The sequence below is a fragment of the Leucopleurus acutus genome (assembly GCF_964270905.1).
Source record: "Leucopleurus acutus genome assembly, chromosome: 16".
NCBI lineage: Eukaryota > Metazoa > Chordata > Mammalia > Artiodactyla > Delphinidae > Leucopleurus > Leucopleurus acutus.
This window is the reverse complement of record NC_139158.1, coordinates 21,894,145-21,913,949: the sequence shown is the minus strand read 5'-3', so window position 1 is coordinate 21,913,949 and position 19,805 is coordinate 21,894,145. Positions and strand designations below refer to the sequence as shown.

Sequence of the window (19,805 nt, the reverse complement as noted above, 5' to 3'; positions counted from 1 at the left end):
ATGTCAAAAATATCATTTTTACTGTATATGAATTTAAAAAATAAAATATAAAAAATTTAAAATACATTGTCTCTTTCCAACAAAAAAACTTGCTAAATTATGAATACTTCCTTAACACCAGAACTATTTTGTGCCTGAACCAACAAAAAGCATCACGCTTAAAGGTGACACTCTGGGGACTTCCCTGGTGGTCCAGTGGTTAAGACTTTGCCTTCCAATGCAGGGGGTGAGGATTTGATCCCTGGTAGGGGAGATAAGATCCCACATCCCTCAGGGCCAAAAAACCAAAACATAAAACAGAAGCAATATTGTAACACATTCAATAGAGACTTTAAAAATGGTCCACATCAAAAAAATCCAAAATAAATAAAGGTGACACTGGAAGAATTCCCATTAAAATCACGAATAAGACAAAGGTGCCATTATTACTACTGTTTAATTTGGAGGTGCTAGTCAACACAGAAAAGTGAATTTTAAAAGGGGTGTGAAAGTGATAAGGTAAAATATCTTAAAATATCTTAATGTATAGATATGATCGAGTACTTCAAAAAATAAAAAGCATCAATAAAAATATTATTCAAGGGCTTCCCTGGTGGCGCAGTGGTTGAGAGTCCGCCTGCCGATGCAGGGGACACGGGTTTGTACCCCGGTCCGGGAAGATCCCACATGCTGCGGAGCAGCTAGGCCCGTGAGCCATGGCCGCTAAGCCTGTGCGTCCAGAGCCTGTGCTCCGCAATGGGAGAGGCCACAACAGTGAGAGGCCCGCGTACCACAAAAAAATATAAATAAATAAAATAAAATAATAATAAAAAATAAATAAATAAAAATTATTCAAAACAGAAAATTATTTAAATAAGGTGGTTTAGTAATAGAGAAAAAGTGGGAGGGCAAATGAACAGCCTTTTATAAAGTAAGGAATTCAACTGACCAATTTTTTTTTGTTTTTTTTGGCGGCACGGCATGCAGGATCTTAGTTTCCCAGCCAGGGATGGAACCCGTGCCCCACTCCCTGCAGTGGAAGTGCAGACTCTTAACCACTGGGCCGCCAGGGAAGTCCCAGGAATGCTTTTTAATAATGCAAAAGCATACTTAAAAGTTGTGAAAAAGAAAATACCACTTTAAACATCAAATGAGCAAAAAAAGTTCTTAAAGCTATTACTTCCCAAGTTTGTTGAGGGTATGAGGAATGGGCTCTCAAATACTGCTAGAAGAATAATAAATTAAAACATGTAACTTTTCTAGAAGGCAATACCAATAACAAAAGCATTTTCTAAAATCCTAATAATTTTTATTACATCCCTTTGATCTAGCCGTTTCACTTTTGGTAATTTATCCTAAGAAAATGATCATTATTGTATACTAAAAGTTGGCAACAAAGATGTTCATCACACTTGTTCTTATAATATCAAAGCACTGGAATTTCCTGGTGGCGCAGTGGTTAAGAATCCACCTGCAAATGCAGGGGACATGGGTTCGAGCCCTGATCCGGGGAGATTCCACATGCTGTGGAACAACTAAACCTGAGCACCACAACTGCTGAGCCTGCACTCTAGAGCCCGCGAGCCACAACTACTGAGCCTGTGTGCCACAACTACTGAAGCCCGTGTACCGAGAGCCTGTGCTCCGCAACAAGAGAAGCCACCGCAATGAGAAGCCCATGCACTGTGACAAAGAGTAGCCCCTGCTTGCCGCAACTAGAGAAAAGCCCATGCGGAACAATGAAGACCCAATGCAGCCAAAACTAAATTAATTAATTAATTTTTAAAAATATTGAAGCACTGGAAATAAGCTAAAGGCTCAACCCTGGAGGTCTCAGATTTTGTCCTCGGCTCCTAAATACTCTACCCAGGTGATGTCATTGATGGTTTTTAATTGTACTCTTACATATCAATTATTCCCCAATATAAATCCCACCCCCACTATAACTTCAATCCAGACTGATATACTGAACTGCTAATTAATCTTCCCATTTGGATGTTTGCAGACACCTAACTCAGTGTATTGAAGCTGATGTTTTTTTCCCAACAAATCTGTCATTCCTCTTATTCAGTGATGGCCTTATCCACCAGACTGCCTGAGCTAATAATCTGGAATTCACCCCAGGTGCTTTCCTCTCCCTCACTGCTCCCTGCCCCATATCAGATCAATCATTAAGTCCTGTTGACTCTACCGCCTCAATCTCTCTCTAGTGTCCAGGATCTATAGTAAAAGAGGTACTTTACAGATATCTATGGCACTCTGGCCTTTCTTGCATCAGCGTAATAGGGGAACTGCCATCTTATTCTCCCACCACCTGCCTCTCTGAGTCACTACCCAACCCATGGCTGTGGGTGGCTGCCTATTCTATTTCACCCTCGCAATAGATCTGGGGCTTTGATCCCCACCTTCCATCGTTATCACATAAGAAAAATTTAACTATTGTTGCCTTAATCCAGACAATGAGAATATGATAAAAAGTCCAGCCAGAATCTGAGGTCCCAATCTTATTTCAGAACTGGCTGGGTTGAATCTGCTACCCCATCGCCATCCTGACCCAGCAGAGTGAGAATGCGGTATACCATTCATCCATTCCTCCGACTTGATGCTAAACTCGTAGGCTGTCGTCCACAGCTGCTCGTAAGGCACTTTGTTGGTCATCACGCTTTGTAGAAGAGGGAAGGTACTCTTCTCCTTTTCCAACAGCTCCTCCTCCTTATTGATCAACTGCAGGGCAAAAGGGGATGCTGTTTATTGGGTGGGTGGTTCTCCTGGACCCTAGAAGCCACCATGGCAAGTTCCCCAGTGCTTTGAAAACCAAGTTGAGGAAGATGCGTGTTCATCTGGAGAGTAAGACAGGAAAATAAGGCATGAACTCAAGCAAGAATGTCCCTGTGCTACCTCTGAGGGCCATGGCAGCTGAGATCTAGCTGGGGAAACGTTATGATAATTTGCCACTTGCTCCATCACTTTGGCTCCAACTGTATCATATCCATATCCCCATTTCCCCAATTTTCATATGTACTTTAGTTAAAGTACATATGAAACTGTTAACACAATGTTGCCTTCTTGTGCTGAATTGCCTCAAAGGTAAGAACTTTAATGATTAAAGAACTTACTAGTGAACTTCAGGGCAAGTTACTTAGCTTCTCCAAGACTTAGTTCTCCCATTTTAAATAGGGATAAATGAAGATACAGTACCTACCACAAAGGTTTATTATGGATATTATTAAGTGATATATCACATATGAAGTCCTTTGCACATTGTGCACATAATACATGCTCAATAAACGTGAGCAATTATTCCATTATAATTCTTCTTTGTGTACTCAGTGACTAACAAAAAAGCTGGTATAATGTAGGGGTGTGGAAAAAGGTAGTCGAAAGCACCAGTGAAAGAACTGGTCAATCAACTAATACTATCCACCTGACAGGTGATGATAGGAAAACACAAAACCAAGGGCCAGAACCAACAGAGCAGTACAGTCATAAGTTCCCATCCCAAGACCCCAAACCTCAAATTCCACCAGTGCTTGATCTAGGTTCTTTGAAAGTTCATTAAGCTTTTCAACATTGCTCTTCATTTCTTCTGTAGTCATCACTTCACGTTTCCTAAAACCTTCCAGTTCCTTGTTGTAGCCTTCAAGTTTTGCCTCAAATTCTGAGCATCTGAAAGTAAAGACAGCCCAATCACACTTGGACTTTCCATTTATCAGCATTGCTCACCCAATTCAAGCCTGGGGAGAGTTTGATCTTCTGATACAATATATGTAAAACTTATAAATATATGTTATTATATATAATTTGTAATCCCACCTCCCAGAGACAGCTGCTTTGAACCTATGGTGGTTAAATATTTCCAGATGTTTCTCATATAGGTAAATATATATCAAAAATATATAATACATATGCTATATAATATATACATGTATAAAATTTATGTATATACATATTATTCATTTATCCATTAGGTATTTATTATTAAGTGCCTAATATCAAGAACTGCTCTAGGCATCAGGAATATATTTGAAGTACACTATGAAGCTCCCTACCCTCATGGAGCTTGTATTTTAGTTTGGGGAAACCCAGACAGTAAACATATATGGATGGATGAATGAATGGATGAATGGACGGACAGATGGATGGATGGATAAATCCATACATAGATAAAAATAAACTATTTCTGATAGTGATAAATGTTCTGAAGAAAATAGAACAGGGCAGAGTGCCTAGTGGATGCAAGTGAAGGGCTACTTTAGCCAGAGTGATCAGGGAAGACTTTTCCAGAGATTTATCTACTTCATCCATATTATCAACAAAACAGTTCTCAAATTTACTTCTCCCTTTTCCTAACGAGGTAGATTAACACAGTGTTAAGTGGACAGGTTCTACAGCTGGACAGGTTAGGTTCAAGTCCCTACATTGCAACACAGTAGCTACATGACCTTGGTCAAGTCCTTTAACCTCTGTATGCCTCAGCTAAAGAAAACAGGGATGGATAAAGTACCTACTTTAGTATTTAATAAGCTAACATATACAAAATGCTCAGAATTAAGCCTGGTACATAATAATCACTATAAAAATGTTTAGTCTCATTCACTAGAATTTAAACTCTATCAATGCAGTTTTAATCTCCTTAATGCCTTTTTGTATCTCCAGCACTTAGAAGAGTGTCTGGCATAAAACAATCAATACTCATTGAATGAATAAGGGGATTCGCCATTCAGAACAGCTATAGTAACATACCATAAATTTGGCTATTACCTTAAGAACACTTAATCCTGTTATGGCAGTTTTGATGTTCTTTTTTTCTTAAAAGTAATTTAAGAGAGTTAATTTTCAATGGTTTGATTTGGGTTTTATTTCTAATTACACTGTCTGGTAAGCAGCCTCTGGTAAGGTCCCCAAAGAGCCACACCTCCTGGTACTTTATATCCTTCTGTAACTGTCTGCTTTTGAGCTGGGCTAGACCTAGTAACTCACTTCTAACAAAGAATATGGCAAAAGTTATGGGATGTTACTCTCAAGATTAGGTTACAAAAAGACTGTGACTTTCTCTCTCTCTGTCTCTCTCCCTCTCTCTCTCTCTTTCTCTCTCTCTGAAGGAAGCCAGCTGCCATGTTACGAGCTACTCTATGGAGAGGTCCATATAGCAAGGAATAGAGGGAAGTTTCTGGCCAGCAGCTTATGAGGAGCTGAATCCTACTAACAATCCTGTGAGTGAGCCTGGATATAGATCCTCACCCAGTTGAGCACTAAGATGAGACTGCAGCCTTGGCTGACATTCTGACTGCAACTTCGTAAGAGACCTTGAGCCAGAGGTATACTCTAAGCTGCACCTAGATTTCTGACCCACAGAAACTGTGAGATAATGAATGTTTGTTTTAAGTTGCTATTTTTCAGAATGATTCAGAAATAGATAACTAATATACACTATTATAACAGAGTATGGCCAATATCGTTTCTGCTTCTTTAAATATTTTTTCTTGGGGAGGGGTTCCTAAAATACGGTCAATTTTTGTAAATGTTCTAAGGACATTTTTAAAAATGAATTTATTTGTTTATTTTTGGCTGTGTTGGGTCTTCGTTGCCGCATGCGGGCTTTCTCTAGCTGCGGCGAGCAGGGGCTACTCATTGCAGTGGCTTCTCTTGTTGCAAAGCACGGGTTCTAGGCATGCGGGCTCAGTAGTTGCAGCTTGCGGGCTCTAGAGCGCAGGCTCAGTAGCTGTGGTACACGGGCTTAGCTGTTCCACAGCACGTGGGATATCCCCAGATCAGGGGTGGAACCCGTGTTCCTGCATTGGCAGGCAGATTCTTAACCACTGCGCCACCAGGGAAGTCCCCTAAGGACATTTAAGAACAGTTTTTTCCATTGTAGAGTAGAAGGTTTGATACATATCCAACAAATTAAGGTTCTTAATTATTTACTTCTATTATCTCCTTATTCAAGTTTCACTTCATTTATTTTTAATTGAGTGATTATTTGATATAAAAGGGTTGATGACTGCTTTAACGTTATTCCACCCACCTAAGTAACCGTGTTTGAATCACTAATGTTTTTGCCTTGACTTTGACTCTATCTGATATTAATATGGCTGACTCCGTTTTCTTTTTCCTCATATTTGCATGCAGTACTCTTGCCCACGGACAAACTTAAATTTTCTTTGCTACCTATTAGCACAGGAGATCAGGGACAAAGATTAGTAACAGGATTTAAATCAGTTATTAAAATTTTATAGGAAATACAGAGGACAGAGGAACATATTAAATGACACCCCAGAGGTACAATCAGGAAAGTCTAGATCTGGGGACAAAAGACTTGGTTTCTTCAATAAATAAATTACAAGGAAAAAACCAAAGGAGATGGAGGGGGGACCTACAGATAAAAAGAAATCTAAGAGACATGTCAACCAATTGCAATGCTGTAGACATTTTTCAATTCTGATTCAAGTAAACAAACCATAAAAAGAAAAAATTAATTAGATCATTTTGGTCCCCAGATTAAAAACCATCAGTGACTTTCTACCATACTTAATAAGGAACCCAAACTCATTACCACGACTTCAAGGACGTGCTCCTCTAACTCTTCAGCCTCCTTTTATAGCTACTCTCCTTCTTAGGCAAAGGTATTCCCATGGTGGAGCCACTGCTCACGCTATGCTCGATGCCTGGACAGGACCCTCTTCTACTCTCTCCCTCCCCACATCTTCCCTTGACGGGATCCTTCTCATCCTTCAAGTCTTATTTACATGAGCCTTTCCCTGACTTGCCCATTGAATGCAATCACTGTGCTCTGTCACCCTGTTCTTTTCCTTCGTAGAGCTTCCATATTTATCTGTTTTATCTTCCATCTCCCATGCCCCTTTTGTTCTCCGTATCCTCAGAGAAGAGGAATGGAGACAGGAGCCCAAGAGGAAACTGGGCAAGGTGGCCACTGCCACCCTCTCCTTCCCCTGATTGTTTTTCACCAAAGTCTTAAGGATTCAAAGATAGAGAACATAAGTGCTATGAGAGACAGCCTGCTTCTTCTCAGATTTTTGTTTTGTTTTGTTTTGTAATAATCTCTGATTTTAGACTCTGGTAGGTATTAATTTTAGAGAATATCCTTACTGGAAAAAAGTCTCATTCATTCACTCATTCATTCATTCATCAAAAGAGTAAGCACCTGCTATTTGCAAGGCACTGTGCTCTATCTGGATCCCAGAACACAATCTGGGTACTCCCCCTAAGGCACCTTTCTTTCTTCCCAGAAGATGCACTCTTATGGCAAAGAGCAGCTCACATTCCTGAGATGTCCGTCATGTATATTCCAGGTCACTTCCAGGCCTGTGGAACCTACCACTGAGTGGAACAAAATGAGGGGAAAGAGGATTCTCCTGTTATCTACACAATTAGGTGCTGCTGGGTGCCTTTTCACATCGTTAAGATTCTTCTTGAGGCTCCAAACACAGACACACACACAAAGATAAATCTCTGATAAAAGCACTCTTGAATTCTTCCCAGAGGGAAACAGTAAACAAACTCAGTGATTATTGTAAAATATTATGATTATTATTGTTTTAAATTTCTTTTTTTAAATTTTATTGATGTATAGTTGACTAACAATATTATTGATATATTGGTCTCAGGTGTATAACACAGTGATTTGATATTTTTATGGACTACACACCATACAAAGTTATTATAAAATATTGACTCTATTCCTTGTGCTGTGCATTACATCCCTGTAACATATTTTATATATATTATATATATATATATATTTTATAACTGACAGTTTGTACTGTTTTAAATTTTTTATAATTGCTTAGCACATTACAGTTTCTAAAGTGCTTTCATGTCCATAATATATACATATATAAATGTATGTCATTAGTAAATAGTAGATACTCAGGAAATTCAGTTAAGTAAATTGAGTTCTATTCATGGGACCACCTGGAGTCTATGGGAGAATAATGCAAGAATTTTTAAATGGTGGATTGGTCAGAATTCTGGCGGGAAATAGAATTCACTCTGATGTTCAAAGAAAGAGACTTTAATTAAGGGACTACTTACAGAGGTGAGATGTGGGTAGGGTTAAAGGAACAAAGAGGGGAGAGTGAAACACCCAGAGACTAGCCTCAGAGGGAAGCCATTATGATCCCTAGGGATGAGGGGACAATGAGAACTGGAACCATGGAGGAGCAAGAATTGTCATCCAGGAAGGAGGCAGCTACTGGCCAGAGCCCCAGGAACAAGCAGGGAGGGAGAGGGGAAGAAGCCCAGCAGTCACTCTCTAACCTCCTGAGTGCTCTCCACTGGCCTGGCCCTGTCTGGATCCAACAGACACGGGAGCCAGAGGCTACAGACTGCAGGTATCAGCCAACCAGGCATGGAGCGGACAGAGGAAAGGTGGAAAAGAAATTGGGAGAGGGAGTGGGGACAGCAAGTGGGGAAAAGTAAGCATTGAAGCCAAAAAATTCTCGTGGGCTGGAAAAATACGGTCAAGTCTCTTAGAGAGGGAATGGGATTGTTTCCACAGAAGATGAATGAATAAATGAATATTGTTAAGCCCTCCTCAAAGGTTTTTCTCAGGATCTAAGCAAAAATGATGGACAGCAAGTTTAAGACTTCACCAAAGAGAGGGCTGAGCCCAGGGCTGCAGGTAGCCCCTAGAGCTGCTCCTCTGCTGAGTTCTGTGGTTGAGAGCTCAGGGACCAGTTGATGGCGTCAAGCTAGAGTCGCCCTCCAGGAAGAAGAAGCTTGGCACTCTCCTCTCATCATAAATGACACTTGTTCCCATTTCTTCAGGAGACACCCCTCACTCCTCTTAACTTCAACAGTTACTGTAAATGGCCTTACGGTAATGTTCTAGAAGTACACTCACAAGGTAGTGGTTTGGAAGTTAAGAAGCATTTTCTCCCCAAAGAAGTCATCGTTTAAGTGCAAAAGAAGCTGACCACTCTTGAATGCCTGTCACGCGCTGGACACCACCTAGGCGCCACTTCAGACCATTTCATTTCATCCTTCAATACAATGACACCTCTCATAAAATGAGATGATCTGAGATTGGTTCTACTATCCCATTTTCCAGATGAGGACGCTGAGGCTCAAAAAGATGAAGAAATTTGCTCCTGTTCATCTAACTTACAAAATGGTTCTGCTTCTTGGTGAGGCATCAGAACTCAGTTCCATGGGGGAGGCTGTATGTAAGGGGTGAGGGGGTATAGGGGGATCCTATACTTTGTGCTCAATTTTTTTGTGAACCTAAAACTGTTCTAAAAATAAAAATCTATTAGTTAAAAGAAATCAGTTCTACTCATTGGGCTAAATTCTGGGTTCTGGGGACAGTAGCCATTTAGGTAGAGGAAGAAGGCTGTAGGAAGAAACAAATACTCGCACACACACGTTTTGTTGTTGTTGTTGTTGTTCTTCTTCTTCTTCTTCTGGGCAACAGACCTAAGTCATATTTTGAAGGTAGCAACTAAGTGGGTTTATCCTTCAGCCCAAACTCCCGTTCTGTGTAGAAATCCCTGCTTTTATCTACCCTTTTCCTTTCTCCTGAGTATTTGCAGGGATTATGGAACCTAAAGTTGGGTAGTGGGAGTTTCATGTGTGATGGGGATGGTTAACTGGTATGAATCTGCAGTTCCTAAACAAAGTGCTACAAGCTGGGATGTGTGTGTTTGTGTGTGCGCACGCGCACATGCACACAGGTGTGTCTTTACCATGTATGTGGTACTTGGCCCACTTCACTTGATATTGTCTGATGTTTTCAGTGTGCAATATTTTCTTTGTCACTACATTAAAATATTTATTTAGCAGTCAAACACACTTATGTGTCTAGAATAGAGCACAGCACACAGTAAAAATCCATGATAAATACTCAATGAATAAATGATTACAGGCACATTAGCACTGAACGAGACCAGCTGCAAAACAGGCAATTTCTCAGCCTCCAACCATGCCTTTATTATCCTATCTTGATATCTCACATATCTGTAGTCTCCAATGTAAGGCTGACAATTCTGCTATTATTATTGTGAGGCTATTATTACATGTTACTATTTTTGTGTTTTTCTCTCTGCACCACTAAATTCCAATTGTTCAAGGCAGGGAGAGAAGGCATTGGCCGGCGTCACTACAGTGAAGCAGGCTTAAAGAGAACATACTTCAATGGGAAACAAAAGGAAATTCCTTCTCCACCAATCGTCTTGCGACTTCACCCACGCACTGCTGGGTGGGGTGGCTCTAGACAGAACCAGGAGCATGTGGCATGTTATGAAGCTGGGTATCATGTCTAAAACAACCCCAGACTTTCCCTGTACCTTTTAATGAGGTCCATCTCTGCCTGATCCCTCTTGCTAAGGAGAAGGTTTCGGCTGTTTTCAAAGATATCTTCAATCTGGTCTGGCCAGAGGAACAGAGTACTGTTCAGTTTGATATCCTCTTCTGCAAAACACACACAGTCTGTTCTAGGACAATGCTCAGCATAGGTCAACTCGCAGGGAATTAATTCGGCAGAACAAGAGGTCAACAGAAGTGAGTATGGGGGTGGCAATTAATGAATGGGCCCATTATTGATGAATGATAGCCAGCATTTATTGAACACTTCCCACAGGCCAGGCTAGAAGGTAGACGGTATTATCATCCCCGTTTTAACAGATGGGAAACAAAGTTAAGCCAAGTGGTCAAGGTCACACCAGTAGGAGACAGCAGAGCAAATTTCAAACCCAGGTCTAAGTCTAACCAACTCCAAAGCCTATGTTCTAACCACTGTGCTTCATTATCTTCCCAGGCTAGGTCTGAGTAGAAACCTAGGTTGAAGTTCAGTACTATTCTTTAAACTATTTCACCTCATCTGAGTTTCAGTCTCCCTTTTGGCTAAAGGTCAGTGATAATATCAATGCCAGATGCCCTACCCATCTTATGGCTCTGGTCAGTTAAAATGCCCTGGGTTCCCTCTGTACCCTTGGGAATTTAGGAGGCAGAGACCACAATGAGAGAGTCCAGGTGGCTGGTTATGGTGGACCACTTTCCACTCCCAGTCCCTATATCTACCTTCCATAACCATCTCCCCTAAACACTGTGAACACCAGGTAATTCACAGGTATTTCCAGGTGGAAAAGGGCTCTGAAACTTGGCTTGTAGAGGGCATATTAGTTTTTCCTTCAGAACCTGGTCCTTACAAAGTTAGGTCCTTACGGAGTCCTAACTTGGCTCAGTAAGCCTTGAAGGGGCCCTGATCATTTCTTTCCTTTTAATATATGCAGGAGCATGAAGGAAAGTGCCCTGGCCTCCTCAAAGGTGGGATTGTATTTAGATTATAGATGAATGCAACCTACCCATTTATAAAAGGACTCTGCATTTGAAAGTGACTTTCCCAGGAACACCAGGCACAATATGCAAAGACAGGCATCTAAGAACCAGTCAAGTTCCTAGATATTTCTTCTTTTTGTCTAAAAATAAGATTCTCTTTGATTCAAATTCCGGTGTGGAATTAGTGCCTCTACTATATGGACACACTTGCAAAGTAGCTCTCCTGATACTGATATTTAGTGGTAGAGTTGCTAACTCTCCTTCCCCTGGCTCCTTATCCTTAAAAATATAAATATACACATAGAGTTGCATGTACACACATGACATTGGACTTACGGGGCAAGTCTGCATAGTCCATCAGGAACTCTAACCGTTCAGCTGCATCTTTAAGTTGCCTCCTGAGTTTGAACACGGTGACATCGCTGGATTTCTTTAAGAATTCAATGAGGAATACTAGCTCCTCAGTGTTGACAGGAATCTCACTGACTTTGTCTGCAACGATGCTGTACTGATTACAGATGCTACAGGGAAAGAAACAGTCATCATCATTATCTAAAAATAGCTTTCTTATAAGACCCACTATACTAAACAAACATGGTTCCTATTTGGAGACTAGAACAATGTTTTCCAACTTTTCTCTACCAGAAAATTCTTGATGGATAATATTCATATACATACCATATTTTAGAAATAATAACAGTAGAAATGATAATAATATATGACATGTACTAGGCCCTTTACTATATGACATGCCCCATTCTAATCACTGAATATTAACTCATTTAATCTTCACGAAAATTCCAAGAGTTAGGAACTATTATTATCAACATTTTATAATGGAAGAAAGGGAGGCTGAGTAACTTTATCCAAAGCAACATGATGTGTAGATGTTAGAGCCAGGATTTGAACTAGTTTAATTGATTCCAAAGCTTGTACTCTTAACAGATACACCATGGGTAAAATACAGATTTAGACCAAAACAATAACCAATATCACCACTACCAACAGCAGCAACTCCTCAATTTTATGTTGAAGTAGAACACTAAATTAATTTGTAATCGCTCCTCTTAACAGTACACCAGCAAGTTTATCCTCATGTGCTGCAGGTAATTTCTGGTGGCATAGAGAAACTTACATTCATCTACTGGGACCACTAGATCTAACTGCCCACTTATCCTTGAACACAAGACTGTGAAAAAATATGTTATTATAGGGATAATTTGAATATGCTCTAATTTATACAAAAGCTAATGAATGACAGTCTTCAGCATTTTAACTACAATTAGGAACAAGTTATTTGCAATATATCCATGCCTAGCACATGCCTAGTAGCCCTCAAGAAATGTTACCAATAATAGCTATAATAGTTTTTGTTATTATTAATTGATCATTACATGTTGATGGTCATACACTATAGATAGATAAAAACCACTCCTCTCAATGTTTTCAGTCCTTGATATTCCTTCTTAATGTGTGGAGACCCCTCCACAATGAAGCTAATTGTATCAAACTGATGAGAGAATGATTAAAACATCTTTACAGATGATGCTGGGATTTTAGAAATGAATTTTTATACAATTCAGAAACTTGCTATACAGAAAACTTATCTATTGTGCTACATGTATTCATAGCATTCTCCACTTTTGGACTCAGAGCTGCATTATATTTCCCAGCCTCCTCTGCATTTTTAGTTGAGTATTTTACCAGTCAGTTTGGACTACCATAACAAAATATTACGACTGGGTGGTTTAAACAACAAAACTGTATTTTCACATAGTTCTAGAGGCTGGGAAGTCCAAGGTCAAGGTACTGACCTATTTGGTCCCTAGTGAAGGTTCTCTTCCTGGCTTGCAGATAGCCACCTTTTTGCTGTGTCCTCACATGGTGGAGAGGAAAGAAGCTCTGTCTGTTTCTCTTCTTGTAAGGGCACCAACCCTATTGGATTAGGGCCTCATCCTTTTACCTCCTTTAGTCCTATTATCTCCTTATAGGCCCTGTCTCCAAATACAGTCACATAGGGCATTAGTGCTTTGCTACAGACTGAATGTTTGTGTATTCCCAAAATTTGTATGTTGAAATTAATCCCTAATGTAACAGTATTTAAAAAAATTTTTTATCTTTATTGGAGTATAATTGCTTTACAATGTTGTGGTAGTTTCTGCTGTAAAACAACAAAGAGAATCAGCTATATGTATACATATATCTCCATATCCCCTCCCTCTTGAGCCTCTCTCTCACCCTCTCTTTCTCACCCCTTTAGGTCGTCACAAAGCACTGAGCTGATCTCCCTGTGCTATGCAGCAGCTTCCCACTAGCCATCCATTTTACATTTGGTAGTGTATATATGTCAGTGCTACTCTCTCACTTTGTCCCAGCTTCCCCTTCCCCGCTGTGTCCTCAAGCCTGTAACAGTTATTTTGAGGTGGCCTTTGGGAGATAATTAGGTCATGAGGGCTATGCTCTCATGAATGGGATTAGTGTTTTTATAAAAGAGACCCCAGAGACCCCTCACCCATTCTTCCATGTGAGGATACAATGAGAAGATGGTGGTCTGTGAACAAGGAAGCAGGCTCTCAACAAACAAATCTGCCAGAGCCTTGATTTTGGACTTCCCAGCCACCAGAACTGTTAGAAATCGATTTCTATTATTTATAAGCTACTCAGCCAATGGTACTCTGTTCTAGCAGCCTGAATGGACTAAGACAGGATTCAACATATGAATCTGGGGGAGACACAATGCAGTCCATAGTAGGTATGGTCATGTGATTGAGTTCCAGTCAGTGGGAAGTAGGAAGCAGTGATAAGTATCACTTTCGGGTACAGCCATGAAACTGTCCTTGCATATTCCTCCATGCTCTTTCTTCCTGCCAACAGTCTAGGATGTCAACACTTAGAATGACCTTGAAGGCTATATGTTAAAGATGTAAAGTCATCATCTCCTTGAGTCTCTGAACGCACACAATATGTCTCCCCACCAATCTGGAGCTATCCCGAGCAAGAATAAACTATTATTTTCAATCATGACATCTTGGGTCTCTTTGTTACACCATGTAGCCTAGCCTAATATAGGTAGATCCTCTCAGTGTGATAGACTCCCTCTGATAAGAATCCATTCTTCTTCCCTTTTGCATGAGAAAGCATAGAGTAAATATCATGTGGCTAACCTATCTGCTTCTTGCAAGGGCCCAGAAGAGTGGTAGCAGACCCACTGTGAAATAAAGGAAAAACATATGTTGGTCTCTGACCCAGGTTCCTAGCACAGAGCCCATGAAACCCCTGTAATTTCATGGATAATAAGAGTATCTTTTGTTCTAGTGAGGTGACTCAGGGTGGGCTCCTAGATGGCTCCTGGATGAGGAGTGGGTCACCGGAAACACCAAGCCATGATTAGAAGCTTGGAGCAAATTAATCAAACCCAAGAAAGGGGTCATTGGAACCTTCAATCTATAGCTGGCTGCTCAGAAGCAAGGCGACAACCTGGACTTGTGACTGGAGTCTGAAGTAATGGGGGGCAGTTTTATAGGACTGAGCCCTTAACCTGTGCAAGCTGATGCTATCTCTGGGTAGACAGTGTCAGAATTAAGTTGAATTGTAGGGCACCTATCTGGTGTTACAGAATTGTGTGGTGTGGAGAAAATCCTCCACACATTTGGTGATCAGCAGAGGCAAGAATGAAGTGTTCTATATAAAAGTAAAGGGGGGGGAGTCAAGATGGCAGAGTAGGAGGACATAGAGTTCATGTGTCCTCACCACTAGGGCACCTACCAGGTGCTGATGGGGGGCCCTGGACACCTAAGGGGACAGGAGGGACCCCCAAGCGACTGGGATGTGGGGGGAGGAAGGGGGAAGGAGAAGTGGAGGCTGGACAGGACAGGCGCCCCTGAGGGGTGGCTGGGGGAAGGGAGGGGCTCCCATGCCTGGAGGGACACACTCACAGCGAGGGGATCAGTGGGGATGGGGAGAGACCCTCTGGGGATCGGAGGATCAGAAGGGAACACAGCCAGCGTTTCCCCCGCCCACTTGGGCCTGGGGAGCCTGCTGAGGTCCAGGGTCTGATCCTCTGCCCTCCGAGGCCCCTTCCTGCTGCTGGGCCCTGGGAGCTTGGAAGGAAGGGAGGGGGAGGAAAAGTAGAGCGTAGACAGGGTCAGTGCCCCTAATGGGAAGCTGCGGGAAGGGAGGGGTTCCCACACTCGCTTGGGAGGGGCCCATCCAAGGTGAGATCAGCCAGCAGGAAGGGAGAGGGACACTCGGGGTAATAGGAGGATCAGAAGGAAACGGGCCAGTGTTTCCCCTGCCCACTCTGGCCCCAGGGGTCCTGCTGAGGTCCGAGGCCTGAACCTCAGCACTCAAAGGCCCCCTCTGGCTGCACTGAGCCTAGGCACTACCCCTCCACCCGCTGCCTTTTACCTCCGCTCTGGTCCTGAGCCTAGGCCCTGCCCCCGCCTAAGCCCCGGCCGGACCTAAGCGCCCCCATCTCTACACAGCTAAGGCCTTTTCCAGTTTTTGTTTTGTTTTGTTTTGCTGTTGTGGTTGTTTTACCTTGCTTCTTCTTTTTTTTTTTTTTTTTTTTACAGTTGTTGATTACAACTTTATTTACAAAAGCTAAAAACTTTTTGATGATCCACACTCCAATGTCCTTCAGCATGGATTTTCAGGAATAAATTCACATAAAAGTCAATTCAGATTTCCATTTAAATATTGGAACCAATAAAAAATGTGGCTTTCAATCTGCCACTGTCAACAATACCATCCTTAGGGTAAAAATCTTACATTGTATTAAAAACACAGAAGGCTATATACAAGAAATGTTATTTCTAATTCTGCCCACTCCATTTTCTACCATTCCACCTAAATTCTTTTTTTGTTGTTGTTGAATTTTATTTTTTTAATACATCAAATTCTTGTTATCTATTTTATACATATTAGTGTATATATCTCAATCCCAATCTCCCAATTCATCACATCACCACCACCACCACTCCCGCCACTTTCCCCCTTTGGTGTCCATATGTCTGTTCTCTACATCTGTGTCTCTATTTCTGCCTTGCAAACTGGTTCATCTGTACCATTTTTCTAGATTCCATATATATGCATTAACATATGATATTTGTTTTTCTCTTTCTGACTTACTTCACTCTGCATGACAGTCTCTAGGTCCATCCATGTCTCTACAAATGACCCAGTTTCGTTCCTTTTTATGGCTGAGTAATACTCCACTGTATATAGGTACCACATCTTCTTTATCCATTCGTCTGTCAGGGGGCATTTAGGTTGCTTCCATGACCTGGTTATTGTAAAGAGTGCTGCAATGAACACTGGGGTGCATGTGTCTTTTTGAATTATGGTCTTCTCTGGTTATATGCTCAGTAGTAGGACTGCTGGATCATGTGATAATTCTATTTTTAATTTTTTAAGGAACCTCCATACTGTTCTCCATAGTGGCTGTATCAATTTACATAACCATCAACAGTGCAAGAGGGTTCCCTTTTCTCCACACCCTCTCCAGCATCTGTTGTTTATAGATTTTCTGATGATGCCCATTCTAACCAGTGTGAGGTGATACTTCACTGTAGCTTAGATTTGCATTTCTCTAATAATTAGTGATGTTGAGCAGCTTTTCATATGCTTCTGGGCAATCTGTATGTCTTCTTGGAGAAATGTCTATTTAGATCTTCTGCCCATTTTTTGATTGGGTTGTTTCTTTTTTTGATATTGAGCTGCATGAGCTGTTTATATATTTTGGAGATTAATTCTTTGTCTGTTGATTCGTTTTCAAATATTTTCGCCCATCCCGAGGGTTGTCTTTTTGTCTTGTTTATAGTTTCCTTTGCTGTGCAAAAGCTTTTAAGTTTCATTAGGTCCCATTTGTTTATTTTTGTTTTTATTTTCATTACTCTAGGAGATGGGTCAAAAAAGATCTTGCTGTGATTTATGTCAGAGTGCTCTTTCTAAGTGTCCAGTCTTACATTTACATCTTTAAACCATTTTGAGTTTATTTTTGTGCATGGTGTTCTAATTTCATTCTTTTACATGTAGCTGTCCAGTTTTCCCAGCACCACTTATTGAAAAGACTTTTTGCCATTGTATATCCTTGCCTCCTTTGTCATAGATTAGCTGACCATAGGTGCGTGGGTTTAACTCTGGGCTTTCTATCCTGTTCCATTGATCTATATTTCTGTTTTTGTGCCAGTACCATACTGTCTTGATTACTGTAGCTTTGTGGTATAGTCTGAAGTCAGGGTGCCTGATTCCTCCAGCTCCGTTTTTCTTTCTCAAGATTGCTTTGGCTATTCGGGGTCTTTTGTGGTTCCATACAAATTGTGAATTTTTTTGTTCTAGTTCTGTGAAAAATGCCATTGGTACTTTCATAGGGATTGCATTGAGTCTGTAGATTGCTTTGGGTAGTACAGTCATTTTGACAATACTGAGTCTTCCAATCCAAGAACATGGTATATCTCTCCATCTGTTTGTGTCATCTTTGATTTCTTTCATCAGTGTCTTACTAGTTTTCTGAGTACAGTTCTTTTACCTCCTCAGGTAGGTTTATTCCTAGGCATTTTATTCTTTTTGTTGCAATGGTGAATGGGATCGTTTCCTTAACTTCTCTTTCTGATCTTTCCTTGTTAGTGTATAGGAATGCAAGAGATTTCTGTGCATTAATTTTGTATTCTGCAACCTTACCAAATTCACTGATTAGCTCTAGAAGTTCTCTGGTGGCATTTTAGGAATATCTATGTATAGTATCATGTCATCTGTAAATAGTGGCAGTCTTACTTCTTCTTTTCCAATCTGTATTCCTTTCATTTCTTTTTCTTCTCTCATTGCCGTGGCTAGGACTTCCAAAATTATGTTGAATAATAGTGGACATCCTTGTCTTGTTCCTGATCTTAGAGGAAATGCTTTCAGTCTTTCACCATTGAGAAAACCACCATTGCTGTGGGTTTGTCAAAGGCCATTACATGGCCTTTATTATGTTGAGGTAGGTTCCCTTTATGCCCACTTTCTGGAGAGTTTTTGATCATAAATGGGTGTTGAATTTTCTCAAAAGTTTTTCTGCATCTATTGAGATGATCATATGGTTTTTATTCTTCAATTTGTTAATATGGTGTATCACATTGATTGATTTGCATATATGGAAGAATCCTTGCATCCCTGGGATAAATCCCACTTGATCATGGTTTATGATCCTTTTAAGGTGCTGTTGGATTCTGTTTATTAGTTTTCTCTTGAGGATTTTTGCATCTATATTCATCAGTGATATTGGTCTGTAATTGTATTTTTTTGTAGTATCTTTTTCTGGTTTTGGTATCAAGGTGACGGTGGCCTTGTAGAATGAGTTTGGGAGTGTTCCTTCCTCTGAAATTTTTTGGAAGAGTTTGAGAAGGATGGGTGTTAGCTCTCTCTAAATGTTTGGCAGAATTCACCTGTGAAGCCATCTGGTCCTGGACTTTTGTTTGTTGGAAGATTTTTTTTTTTTTTTGTGGTACACGGGCCTCTCACTGTTGTGGCCTCTCCCGTTGCGGAGCACAGGCTCCGGACGCACAGGCTCAGCGGCCATGGCTCACGTGTGCAGCTGCTCCGCGGCATGTGGGATCTTCCCAGACCGGGGCATGAACCCGAATCCACTGCATCGGCAGGCAGACTCTCAACACTGTGCCACCAGGGAGCCCTGTTTGTTGGAAGATTTTAATACAGTTTCAATTTCATTACTTGTGATTGGTCTGTTCATATTTTCTATTTCTTCCTGGTTCAGTCTTGGAAGATTATACCTTTCTAAGAATTTGTCCGTTTCTTCCAGGTTGTCCATTTTATTGGCATAGATTTGCTTCTAGTAGTCTCAAGATGCTTTGTATTTCTGCGGTGTCCTCTGTAACTTCTCCTTTTTCATTTCTAATGTTATTGATTTGAGTCCTCTCCCTCTTTGTCTTGATGAGTCTGGCTAAAGGTTTATCAATATTGTTTATCTTCTCAAAGAACCAGCTTTTAGTTTTATTGATCTTTGCTATTGTTTTCTTTGTTTCTCTTTCATTTATTTCTGCTCTGATCTTTATGATTTCTTTCCTTCTACTAACTTTGGGTTTTGTTTGTTCTTGTTTCTCTAGTCACTTTAGGTGTAAGGTAAGATTGTTTATTTGAGATGTTTCTTGTTTGTTGAGGTAGGATTGTATTGCTATAAACTTCCCTCTGAACTGCTTTTGCTGCATCCCATAAGTTGTGAGTTGTCATGTTTTGTCATTTGTTTCTAGGTATTTTTTGATTTCCCCTTTGAATTCTTCAGTGATCGCTTGGTTATTTAGTAACATATTGTTTAGCCTCCATGTGTTTGTGTTTTTTATGTTTTTTTGTCCTGTAATTCATTTCTAATCTCACAGAATTGTGGTCAGAAAAGATGCTTGATATGATTTCAATTTTCTTAAATTTACTGAGGCTTGATTTGTGACCCAAGATGTGATCTATCCTGGAGAATGTTCTGTGTGCACTTGAGAAGAAAGTGTAGTCTGCTGTTTTCAGATGGAATGTCCTATAAATAT

The 19,805-nt window shown here is 40.7% G+C and overlaps 1 protein-coding gene across 1 annotated transcript in view; it reads right to left on the bottom strand.

The window, feature by feature from the left end:
- The window catches only part of DNAH3 (dynein axonemal heavy chain 3), a gene marked incomplete at both ends in the record, with an annotated part of 188,647 nt that overhangs the window by 131,256 nt on the left and 37,586 nt on the right, over positions 1-19,805 (bottom strand). Inside the window, 4 exons of the mRNA XM_082858163.1 lie at positions 2,559-2,703; positions 3,492-3,645; positions 10,284-10,407; positions 11,611-11,795. Of these exons, the coding sequence (XP_082714289.1) occupies positions 2,559-2,703; positions 3,492-3,645; positions 10,284-10,407; positions 11,611-11,795 (608 nt within the window). The remainder of the gene's footprint in view (positions 1-2,558; positions 2,704-3,491; positions 3,646-10,283; positions 10,408-11,610; positions 11,796-19,805) is intronic.